This window comes from Taurulus bubalis (genome assembly GCF_910589615.1).
Source record: "Taurulus bubalis genome assembly, chromosome: 17".
Taxonomy (NCBI): domain Eukaryota; kingdom Metazoa; phylum Chordata; class Actinopteri; order Perciformes; family Cottidae; genus Taurulus; species Taurulus bubalis.
This window is the reverse complement of record NC_136605.1, coordinates 11284015-11296127: the sequence shown is the minus strand read 5'-3', so window position 1 is coordinate 11296127 and position 12113 is coordinate 11284015. Positions and strand designations below refer to the sequence as shown.

Genomic DNA, 12113 nt, shown 5'->3' with positions numbered 1-12113 from the left:
CCGGAAGTCTAAGCATAATGGCATTTTTCTTAGGACCTAAATGAGCATTGGTAGAAGTGTATTTAATTCTGTTTAATATGAAGTAAAAACACATTTATTTTGAATAAAAAGTTAAAATTGACTAGATATTATTCTGAATGAAAATAAGACGATGACACCACCTGATTAGCAGACGGACATGCATGAATATTGCCTCCTCAGTATCTTACACACACTTTGTCACAGTCTTTGTCTCTTACACACCGGCTCGACATCGTGGTTCCTTGCCAAGCAGAGCAGTATAAGGCCAGTGTTCCCTGGTCAAAAGTGCCGCAGCCAGACAGAATGGAGGCTAGCCTGGCTGTGCAGAGCCAGAGAGCTCCCTTGTAAGCCCCATAAAGGCAGCTTCAGCCCTGTGAAAAACAGGTCACCGGGGTGGATATTCACTAAACCTAGGGTTTAATACCTCGCTCTGTGGGTAGGAGGGCACTGAGACTACATCTAGGTCTACGAACCCTGCCTTTGCAGACACACTGAGGGAGACCCCGTCGCCACAGTTATGGAATCTCCCTCTGCTGAGCAGGTATCTATGTGTGAGCCTAACACTGACGGCCTGACAGAGTCTCCTCTCAAGTTACTGTGTATTTATGTGAGTGAACTTCTAAGACTCGTGGCTTTAAAACTCAGAGATTAAAGATAGAAAAAGCATCTTCTACCCCCGTTCTTCCCTCCAAACCCCCATCCCAGCCACCGTTTCGCTCCCTGTCTCTCTATCCGTTACCTCGTTCATCACTGTCTGCTTTGTAATATTATTTCTCTATTCCAAACCTCATTTCCTTCTCGTTGAGATTGATGGCAGCGATGACACCAAACAGTTTATCTCCCCGTTTATCCCTTGTTTTCTCTTAATCGCCTCCCCTCCCTCAGCGCCTCTTTGTGTCTCGGGAAGGGAATGGGGAGGAGGTGTTGAGGAGGCTGATTGGGTACAGTGCTAATTACCCAGCATTCTGTGGCTGTCCTGTGATGACAGGGCTGACAGTAGACTGCAGGGAAATACTATTAGAGAGAATTATGCAATGACACATCAGAAGAACAACAAGCCCTTATCCCCATCAGCTACAACCTCAACTCTGGTTAATGAGGCAATGCCATATTAATGAGTTACTTTCAAAATATTAACTAACATAGTAATGAAAGGTCAGTTCAACAAAATAAAAAATAAAACGTGTAGTTGTATCAGACAATAAAGTTATTATTAGTGTAACCATGTTTTCAGAGGAGACCAATTACATGTTTTTGTGGTGTCCACATATGTTTTAAAAAGTAAAAGTTATAGGTAAAACTGCCGTGTTTTGGCTGGCAACAGAAATATCAGAAATCTTAAAAACCTGAGCAAATTAAACCAAAACTATCTGCAGTGCTAGAAATCATTTGAGGCAGGAATGTATTAGTTTTTTCTTCAAGTGGAAGGAAAGTTTGTGGTTGACTGACTGACAGGACTGTACTGTATGTGTACACCCCAGTGAGAAGCTACACATGATACATGCATGCATGTGGTTCTGAAATGTTCAAACACTCCCCACCCAGGAGCCTTACGCATGCCAAACCTGCAGCTCAACAGTTGATGATTGGAGAAGTGCCAGAAGAAGGAAAGTAGTGATGGGGGAGTTTTTGTGTTTTGATGTTATGCTATTGCAGAACAAGAAGATGTTTTGGTATAAATTAAAGAACATCAGGGAGAAATCTTGATGATGGAGAAAGGGTTCCGAGATGGGATAAAGAAGGTAAAGACAAGGTGTCTGAGATTTTTAAGAAGGGACGCAGCATCAGATTTTTGTCTGGGTGCATGTGTGTGAGGTGGGGGTGATATTGCCACTGTTTTTGCATAATGTGAGATGAGACCCCATCATCTTTCCTCCCCCACAACAATTTCATAACAGACAGCTAATAAATGTTTCATGGCAGAACAAGCTGCTCGCCTTGGCTTTATTAAATCTGAGATAATAAAAGCAGAGAGGGAGAAGAGAAAGAGAGAGAGAATAGGGGGTCGCACCAGAGAGGGAGAGATAGGGAGATCGGTGTAGACTTTTCTCAAATCGAGCGGCTGTATCTCCTGTTTCTGGGGCAACGGGTCCCGCTGTCCCCCGCCACCCCCTCCCCGCTGCTTCCCACTCCGCCAGAGACAGACAGGAAATGAGAAACGGGCAGACAGGATATTGCGTTCTGGTGGCCTGGGGATTAACTGTTTTATCTAAACTAACACACACACACACACACACACACACACACACACACACACACTCACGCACAAACACACATCTATATCCTCACACATAGCATTCATTCTTGGTAGCATCAGGTGTAGCTCGCACACACCCAGAGACACATATCATGCAGAGTCACGCAGGTTTTTAGTTGTGACTTTCCACAGGTACATTATATTAGGTCTTGAATATTACAGGCATCAGCGTTGCACTCATGTAGAGCTCGTCTTATTACCAGTGTGAATGGTTCACAGTGAGAGTCATGACATGTAACAGTATAACAGTGAGATTGGCTGAGAGTTTCTGCAGAGTGCCTCTAAAGATGTCTTCGTACTCTGCAGACCCTCACGGCCATTAGATAACAACTATTACATAGCTTTTACAAATTTTGAAGAGTGTTTATTGAAAAAGAGGACTCCTTATGATGTTACTTTATTGATGCACGGAGGGATAGGGTGCACACATGACAGCATCTGTCAGTGTTTTATTGATGTTTGTACCATGTACCTTCTCTGTGTTTACACAAACTGTGCATATTTGTGTTTATGTGTGCATGTGACTGTATGAATACCAATGTGTGTGTGTGTGTGTGTGTGTGTGTGTGTGTGTGTGTGTGTGGGTGTGTGTGTGTGTGTGTGTGTGTGTGTGTGTGTGTGTGACTGTACTGCAGCTATATATAGATATATATATATATATTTTTATATATATATATATATACATATATAAATATATATATATATCTATATACATGTGTGTATTTGTGTGAGTGAGTGTGAGCGAGTGGTGGCAGGGGTAGCGAGTATCGTGGGGAATGCTGGGAGATTTTAATAACACAGAAGCAGTGCAGGGAGATTTAATAAAAGGAGATGATGTGATTACTGAACCCTGGCTCTGAGCCATTTTGCTTCACAGAGCAATATCCGCCGAAAGTGCACACACATACGCACATACGCACACACACACACACACACACACACACACACACACACACCCTTACACACACGTTGAAGAAATGGATACTAAACAGAATACAACTTAAAAGTAAGACTGTTGCATATCATTTGTTCTTTCTGCTTCCCTCATTTGAAATCTTGGATGCACTTTCATTTTTAAGGCAATGTATAAACACCCATTTGTGTGACACATATGGTCATTCTAAACACTTTGCGTATTTTAGAATCACAAGCTGGTACATGAATGCCTTGTTTAGGGACTGAAATGCATCTTAAACTACGGGTTATAGAAATCAAAATGAGAGAGAATGGTAACTCTTTGGAGAAGCCTTAATCTGCCCAAGGTAGGTTCTTCTGGGCTCGCTAACATACAACTGATCCAAACCTAGGCCAATAGGCCGAAGCTAGAGTTAGTATAAGCAAACCCGTACCTATATAAATATTCATCAGTTATGAAAGCAAGCACAACAACTGTAATCGCTCTAAGACACATACATATTTATGGAACGATTGTGTTGAGGTCCACACAATGTCGTGCTTGTCAGAGCTCACAGGCAAAACAATGCCACATGACACAGCTTAGGGAGATGATGAAGATTCTGTTATTCTGTTTGTATGCCTAGGATCTACAATAAAGCAAGAAGGAAAGGGCTGATTATAACTACCCAATATACTTACAGCACATCACCTTTTTCTGCCTCTCTGTATTTGATCTCATAATCAGTGAGCTTGTAATTAGTTGTGCCCCCTAACCCCTCAGAAATCCATGGCGCTAAACATAAAGGTGCCCGCAGCCAAACTTCTTGAGGTTTTGTACATCACAAGCTCATAAGCAGACAGTCTTCTGTCTGCACTTACACTTCTCTTCTTTTTCATTCTGTACATATTATGAATATTATACACATCACTTCATTAAAGGGAAGCCCGCTAAATCCAAAGCAAAGTCCTCTTTCAAATATCTTTTCTGATAGATTTGTTCACATCTGGTCTTAACTCTACACCTCGGCTGTTTAAATTCAAATTTTCATTTCCACTTCTTTTTTTTGTTGCGGATATTGAAATACAAGAAGAAAAAACAAATTTTCATGCAAATATTCTTTTTTACCACCGATTCCTATCACCCAATATGACTGCTATATTAGTGATATTCACATTTATAAAATCATGTTTCTATTGTAGTTACATAACATAATAAAACTAGATTTTCTTTCAAAAAGATTTTGGGTATTTTACCTTGTATGTATTCTGCTGGAAACACAAGATATACACATGCTTATCGTATGGCCAATTAAAAAAGAAATAATTAAATTGTAACCAGATGGCATTACATTTTACCATCTATTTTAGAATTCTCTAAATAGTTAGTGTATGTGCAAAAAAACAAAAAACATAAACATACTCATTCACAAAATTCTGCTCAAAACATGACAACCTAAATGTACCTAATTCATGGGCCTGTTTAATCATCACGTGATGATAGTGATTTATTGGAAGCTACACCCTGGTCAGGGCCAGTGTGAATGATACTTCTATTAGAGGGATTAGACTGATCTGCTTACAGACCCCCCTCTGTGGCAGTTGCCCCAAGTTGCCTTCATTTGCCATGTTGAGTAAATTCCTGCCGTGCTGTGTACACCCCGATTAGGGAGTGTGGGACTTAACCACCAACATCATCAGTCTTGTGTCAAGCAATCCTGTAACAATTCAGCTCACTTGTATTTTGTTCACAGTGAAAGGAAGTGTTGAAGTGTCTGTTTGGAAGAAGAGTGAGGCTACAGCCCGATGGTGATAGCTCTCCTTTGTAGAATATATTAGATGCCAAATAACAAGGTTAATAGTTTTTTTGCAGATAATTTACAGTAGAAGCAGTTCTTTAGTTGTGAAGGTCTGTTTAGGGACACTTCTGTGTTTGTGTTATGATGTTAAACTAGCGACACTGTCATTTGGGGAATTTGGGGAGCGTTTGGCAGATGGATTGAGAGAGATTAGCCGTAGCAGCTGCGTTTGGGACAGAATCACAGATTAGGAGCTCTAATGTGCAGACCTGGCTCCTTCTTTACACTCCAGATTTGGGCAGCAACACCTTCCTATCACTCAGTCAGGGACCGTCAACACTTCTGCCTTTGTCCCTTCCTCCCCCTGTTCACTCCCCTCTCATCCTCCCTTCCCTCCAGATTTGTGTTTTGTTCTTGGTGCTATTTCTGCACCAGCTGACCTTTCTTTTTCTTACACCTCTGCTCTGACTACCTGGTAACTCTTGCTGTTAAAAGAGATATTCTGGTGATCAAGCATATCTGTACTATTTCCTGATTGCAGGTTGCACCATGAGCATGATCATGGGTGATGGTATGGTGAACATGCGGTACTAGTTGATGTCAGACTAAGTATACTGATACTCAGTGGGTGGGTGGGTGCAAATGTCTGTGTGTGTGTGTGTGTGTGTGTGTGTGTGTGTGTGTGTGTGTGTGTGTGTGTGTGTGTGTGTGTGTGTGTGTGTGTGTGCGCGTGTGCGTGTGCGTGCATGCATGTGGGTGTGAGTGTCTATGTTTGTGTGTGTAAGTGTGTTTTAGTGTGCATAAGTGAGAGGAGAGAGATTAACCCCATGCTATCCCCAATCCCTGGTTATGAGTTTACAGCGTCTGTCTGGCCATCGCACTGTTTAAACAACAATCTAATTAATCCTGTCTTTATTAGTTTCAGTGAACTGGGGAGGCAGGCTGGAAGGGCGTGAGGGAGAACTGGGAATGCTGGCAGAAAAAAGTGGGGAGGGAGGGGGAGGAAACCAAGTGCATGCGAGAGCAGGGATTTGAGAGGAATTTAATGGCATGAGACTTAGGCCCTGTGAATGGAAATAGGGATGTGAAGAGATGGTGAGACAGGACAGAAAATTGAAGGGTTATAACATTTCACAGGAGGAGCGACAGAGGGACAAAAGGAGGAAAGTGGTCATGGGGAAAAGCAATGGACCTGAGAAAGACTGTGTATTAAGCTTAATAAGTACTTTAGGATTGTGGGTGGGATATGGACAGACTGGAGTTTACCTCATCAAACAGATCTCCACATTTAAGGACTTAAAAGGGAAAAGACTCAACAGGCAGCTCTTATCAGAAGCTAACTACTGCCACCTACTGTAATGAGGGAGAAAAGAAAATACAATATTTAAAAGCTGACTACTGTAATTCCTCTCAGCAGATGTTCACCTTACTGCTCTGTGAATTGGGGAATGCTTATATGACCTTTAATTAAGAGACTATAGTCTCCAGAACCATTTAAACTCAGGGTAACTGTGTTGGAGCACCATGACTGTGCCCATATCTTTAATTACCTCACCTTTCTGTTTCTGCACTCCTTAACTCCCATGAAGCCATATTTTACAGTTTATGTAAGTATCATTAATATATAAGCCCATGTGTCTTTCTGTGCACCTCCAGGCTGTTTGTAAGGAAGTGCAGCGCATGCCTGCAGGTGATTGGACGTTCAGAGCTGATAATGCGTGTGCTAGGCCAGGTGTACCACCTGGGCTGCTTTACCTGCTGTGAGTGTGAACGCCGGCTGCAAAGAGGTGATGAGTTTGTACTGAAAGAAGGCCAGCTGCTCTGCCGTATGGACTATGAGAAGGAAAGAGAAATGTTGGCTGCTATTAGTCCCACACCAACTGATTCAGGTATAGTAGATTATAAGGTTTCTTTGCCTAGATCATTTTAAAATCAATTCAAAGTGGGTTTTTCTACATAGATCTTCTCAGATTCTCTCTTTTACATTCATACCTTCAACATATTTTTCAGCCCACAATCTCAATCACATTACTCCACATCAGATTAGTGAACAGCCCCTAAAGGCAAAATGGGGGTTTACATGTCTCAAGCTTCTTTCTTGTTCGCTAGGTAGTAAATACATATATAGTGAACTGGATCTCAGACACTGAGTGATTGACTTAATAACTACTGAGTCAATGACATACAACACAACTGACCATTCCAAAGAACTTGCATATTTGTGCAACATTTCAGCAGCCTCAGCCTGGAACAACATCCCATCATAATGACAAAAGTTCTTGAAAAATACAAACTGTTAGATATGAAGTAATATACCTCTATTTTATAATAAAGTTTGCTATGTCATCCTTCAATTTCAGTTCATGTACTACTGTTAGCAGTAGTATCTTGTATTCTGATCAGTGAGGACTAGTCTGCAAAGGAGCTCACTGTTTTTTTTCCAGTGCACTCTACATATATAAATGTATATAAAAGCTGAACTCCAGAGTACTGGAACAATTTGGTGTTAAACACTCTATAGTAACAGTTTTTTTTAGAGATTCAATACCAACTGGGGACCAGTTTAAGAAACCCTCAGTTTAAGAAACTGAGGGTTTAAGATACCTTATCCTGCGGACTATTTTGTTGTCTGCTTGTCTTGCTCAGTTAAAAGTGAGGATGAGGATGGTGGAGGAGGCTCTGGCGGGGGGAAAGGTGGTGATGACAGCAAGGAGCACAAGCGTTCAAAACGACCACGCACCATCTTGACCACACAGCAGCGGCGCGCTTTCAAGGCGTCCTTTGAAGTGTCTGCTAAACCTTGCCGCAAGGTGGGTGGACCTGCTTGGTTTATCAATGAAAATGTGTCCCAGAAAATAGGCCCTTGACTTTATTGTTTTGTGGCATCTTTTTCAGTCTGCATATCAATGAATCCCGACTCGTGCTTGACACTGTGAAGTTTTTATTTAAAAAACAATGAAAAACTATAACCTGCAGGTGAGAGAGACGCTGGCTGCTGAGACTGGGCTAACAGTGCGTGTTGTGCAGGTGTGGTTTCAAAACCAGAGAGCCAAGGTTAGACTTCATACATGTTCGGCGGACATGTTCTGTCTCACGGATCAACACAAAGGGAAAATTCATACAGTGTTTTTGTGCCTCAGATGAAAAAGATAGCTCGCAGACAGCAGCAACAGCAGCAGCATCAGCAGGAACAAGAGCAGCTGGGAGGGACCAGACGAGGATCAAGTAGAGGGGGCCGCCAGAGCAATGACGACAGTGAGGGTAAGAGCTTAAAGTGCCACTGCAGCATGGAGAAGAATAGAAGAACAACATATGACATGGTATGACTAAAGGGATACTCATTTCTACACAGATGGCTCTAGTACCCATGGCATGGATGGGATGCTGGGGTATCCCTCTCTGCCACGTCAACAGCTACTCGCTCTGGACCCAAACATCTATGGTGGAGAACCATTTCGACATGGGCTCACACCGCCTCAGCTGAGCAACGAGCAGCTCCACTCCTATGGTAAGACAGGAGGTCAAAGCTGCAAACTCAAGAGAAACTGCCCCCTCAAAATGTCATTATTTTATTCCCCAGTCAAAACTGCAATTCAAGGGCATGGGGCCATTCAGCATGTTAGTCTCAGTACTCACAGTAAATGTCTTCTTACAAATCAATCACTTTAATGGAGTATTGTGCTATAGTCAAACAATTGCACTGCCCAATATTTTTCTTATCATATCCTTGGAAAATGTGCAGTGGGAGGTAGCGAGGCAAACATGTACTATTTGGACTCAAAAGTGTTGCAATAGCTAATAGGGGGATTTTTGAGGAGGTTATTAATTGTAGAGGATGTGAGGAAAAGGCTGAGAATAAACTACAGACACAGATTCACTCTTAGTTTTTGAAAATATGTGCCTATTTTCATTTTCTTTTCATACTCTTCTGTGCTCTCTGGTGGTAATTAAAAGCTGTTCCACTTCAGCTGTGCACACTCTTTTTCACCACAGACTCAGAGACAGTGTTCCATGACCTGGACAGCGATGGAAGCCTCGGTCACCTTGGAGACTGCCTCTTGGCAACAGGGGACGGCAGTCTCCTGCCAGGGCGAGTGGGAAACCCCATTGACCGCCTCTACTCCATGCAGAACTCCTACTTCACCTCCTGACCCTTATAAACTCTCGCCCTTCCCACTCCTGTTCCACCTTTCACCTCAGAGATGCAGCTAATGGAGTCTGTCCATCAACATGCCTGTGGGACCGCTCTCCATGAAACAGCCTACACCCAAACACACGTCTGAGCTTTTATCACAAGCTAAAATCATCACAAAGCCAAACATAGTCATCATATCCCTTTGCAGCATTAGCTACATGTTTCAACCATCCTTTCTTGATAAGAATCACATGCTGGAAATACAAACACTGTAAATGTCCAAGATATGTAAAAAGACCTCAATTTCTCCTGTTGTATTTATGTAATGTTTAATGAAACACGTTTCATGGCACTTTCCGACAAAAAAATGACAAACAAAAGACACCTATCAAACATATTTATGTGTACATCATGATTTACAGATTGGTTGTTGAAAGTTAATTCATCAATCAAGGTATGTGCTTATGGAGTCTTGGCAGGCCTTATGAGCAGCTGAGAGTCTAAATTACATTAGTATATCGCATACCATTTTTTTGACAGGACTAGTGGTTAGTTATTGTGTGTGGAAGACTGCAGCGTATACAATACTGTATATGGATTGGAGTACAATTTTGCTCTCAGGTTAGTGTGTATGTTTATGTGACCTGAGTTATAACTCAGGATATTGAGCTGGATAGGAGTACAATTGCCCAGTAACTTCAAGGACGCAGATTGCAAAGAGGAAGATACTCTTCATGTAAAATGGTAATTCAAAACTACATTCTTAGTTTTTGATAACGCATGCAGGTTTAATATGGACCAATACAAATTAAAAAATCCCATCTTCTCTTTTTAGCATTTAGACAACATTACAGGGTAATTTGAGGAGCCTTATGCGGAAACAGGGTTGTATAAGGGATTATTTATTTTTGCTTTGCCTTCTCTTTTATAATGTAATCACTTAGAAACAGTGCAGTAAATGACAACCAATAGATCTATAATACCCAAAAGTTAGAACACTGGGCACATGATGATGTGCTCTCAAATGTAAATGTGAGTATGACTGTGTTACAATTAATTGTTGTAGTCAATTTCTGTAATAACTTCTTTCTCAAACATCTCAAATTAGATGTTGTTAGGTAGATATTTTGTACCTTCTTCTGTGATAATCAGCAAATATTTAAATTGTAGCATGATATTTATGTGTCACAAAGTAGGTCTAAAGAAATAGCCTCCATGCTGAAGTTGGAAAGCAAGTGCAGAAAGCACCAGGATCAGACTCACAATGTGGTGCAGAATAAAATAGGATTAGGGTGATACTTGTTTAATTTAGGTGACAGTGATCGGCTACAGCTTGTGACATTCTTTCATGACATTATATGTTTGACTCTGATCACTGACTCATGGTATTTTTACAGTGATATTTTTGTAAATGTAACTTATTTGTGCGGTATTAGGCAAGTTCCTATCTTACTTTTTTGTTCAGTGACTGCCAGGTGATGTGCTTTGAATGTAATGTTGCCGTATCTTCAATACAATCTGCGGTTTCATCTTTGAAGTGCAATTGCCTTATTGTCCTAAATATGATAAATGATGATGGACTGATTAAAAAAGCAGATATTACACTCGGGGGAAAAAATGAATCCGTTTCCCCGCCCCATCAAAGCTTTAATAATTGAACCAGAAAGGGTCTGTTCTGCTTAGTGGTCACAGGGCTCATAACTCAATATCCTCCCTCTATATCTCTCAGTAGTCCCACTGATTAGAAGTGCACAGCCTCCTACTTGGCCTTTCTTCCCAGACTCCCTATTTCTCAGTCATTGAGTAGTCAGGAGAGTTTGTGTGGGAGCGGTACATTCCAGTTTAATATTTGACTCTGACTCAGACCTGGAGAGGGCAAGGGTGGGAGGGACAGCCATTATCAACAGAAAACAACAGAGGATGACCACACTGGATGAGTAATACAAGTCTGATGTACATTTTAATGAGATGGTTCAATAAAAATCTGTAAAAAAAAACAGACTTCTTGCATACAGGCAATTATAAACGTTATCTTCACATGAACACAACATTTACATGAGGAGTACGAGAAGAATGATGCAGTAATTGAAGATTCTACACAACCTGTCCAACTCATAGTTGAAATGTTGCATTCATATTTATCTTTGTTGAAGAAAGACTAAAGGAGTCACACAAGGAACACAGGTATCTAACATACACAGTATAAATTAACATGAGTGGGATGAATGTAAAACCAGCCCATTTGCCCTGCTGTTAAAATAGTAGTAATCTGAAGGTGATGGAAGATGTCTGAATGCTACGATGGCTGAGGTACTGCATCTATGAGTGGGGGAAAAAGGAATTTATTAGTATGTTAAAATAATCCATCAAGGATGGTGCTATATTATGTTTAGATATGAAAACCAATGTGTCTTTTTAAGATGACGAGTACAAGACTTAACTAATGCAAGTCTGAATAACCAGCATCCAAAAACCAGTGAGACATAAAAATCTACGCATTCCAATTTATTTTTTAAATAATTTATTTTCACGACTGTTCACAATTGTTTTTATGGGACCGTGAGTTTTGTATGTTCAATTCCAGCAAGGACTTACCCACTCCACTGAGGTCTACTGTCTCCGCACACCCCAGAAAGCGAGCCACGTGTAATGAGCAGGAGGTAGGTTTGTCCTGGTTTTCTCTCAGGCAGCGCTCAAACTCGACAAACTCTGTGGAGCAATCCTGTTTGATCTTCTGAATCACTGGGCTGCAAAACAATGTGTAGTGGTTGGATACAAATGCACTTAGAAAATGTGGGTGTAGCAATGTTGAGGTAAATGGGAGGGGATGTACAAGTATGTTGCCTTACTGTGATGATGTGCACCCTGCAACCTTAATCTTCAATTCATGACACTTTGACTGCCATGTTGATGGGTTGGAGGCCACACATGACCCATATGCCTCCATTTCTTTATGGCAATACTTTGCCGTGATATCCATAGCAGCCTGCCTGAAAGGTGACAAAAG

The 12113-nt window shown here is 41.3% G+C and overlaps 1 protein-coding gene across 1 annotated transcript in view; it reads left to right on the top strand.

The window, feature by feature from the left end:
- lmx1al (LIM homeobox transcription factor 1, alpha-like) overlaps positions 1–9122 on the top strand; it is a gene marked incomplete at both ends in the record, with an annotated part of 15152 nt that extends 6030 nt beyond the window's left edge. Inside the window, 6 exons of the mRNA XM_079233788.1 lie at positions 6628–6860; positions 7618–7781; positions 7948–8025; positions 8112–8232; positions 8324–8479; positions 8965–9122. Coding sequence (XP_079089914.1) covers positions 6628–6860; positions 7618–7781; positions 7948–8025; positions 8112–8232; positions 8324–8479; positions 8965–9122 — 910 coding nt within the window. The remainder of the gene's footprint in view (positions 1–6627; positions 6861–7617; positions 7782–7947; positions 8026–8111; positions 8233–8323; positions 8480–8964) is intronic.
- Between the last annotated feature and the right edge of the window lie 2991 nt (positions 9123–12113).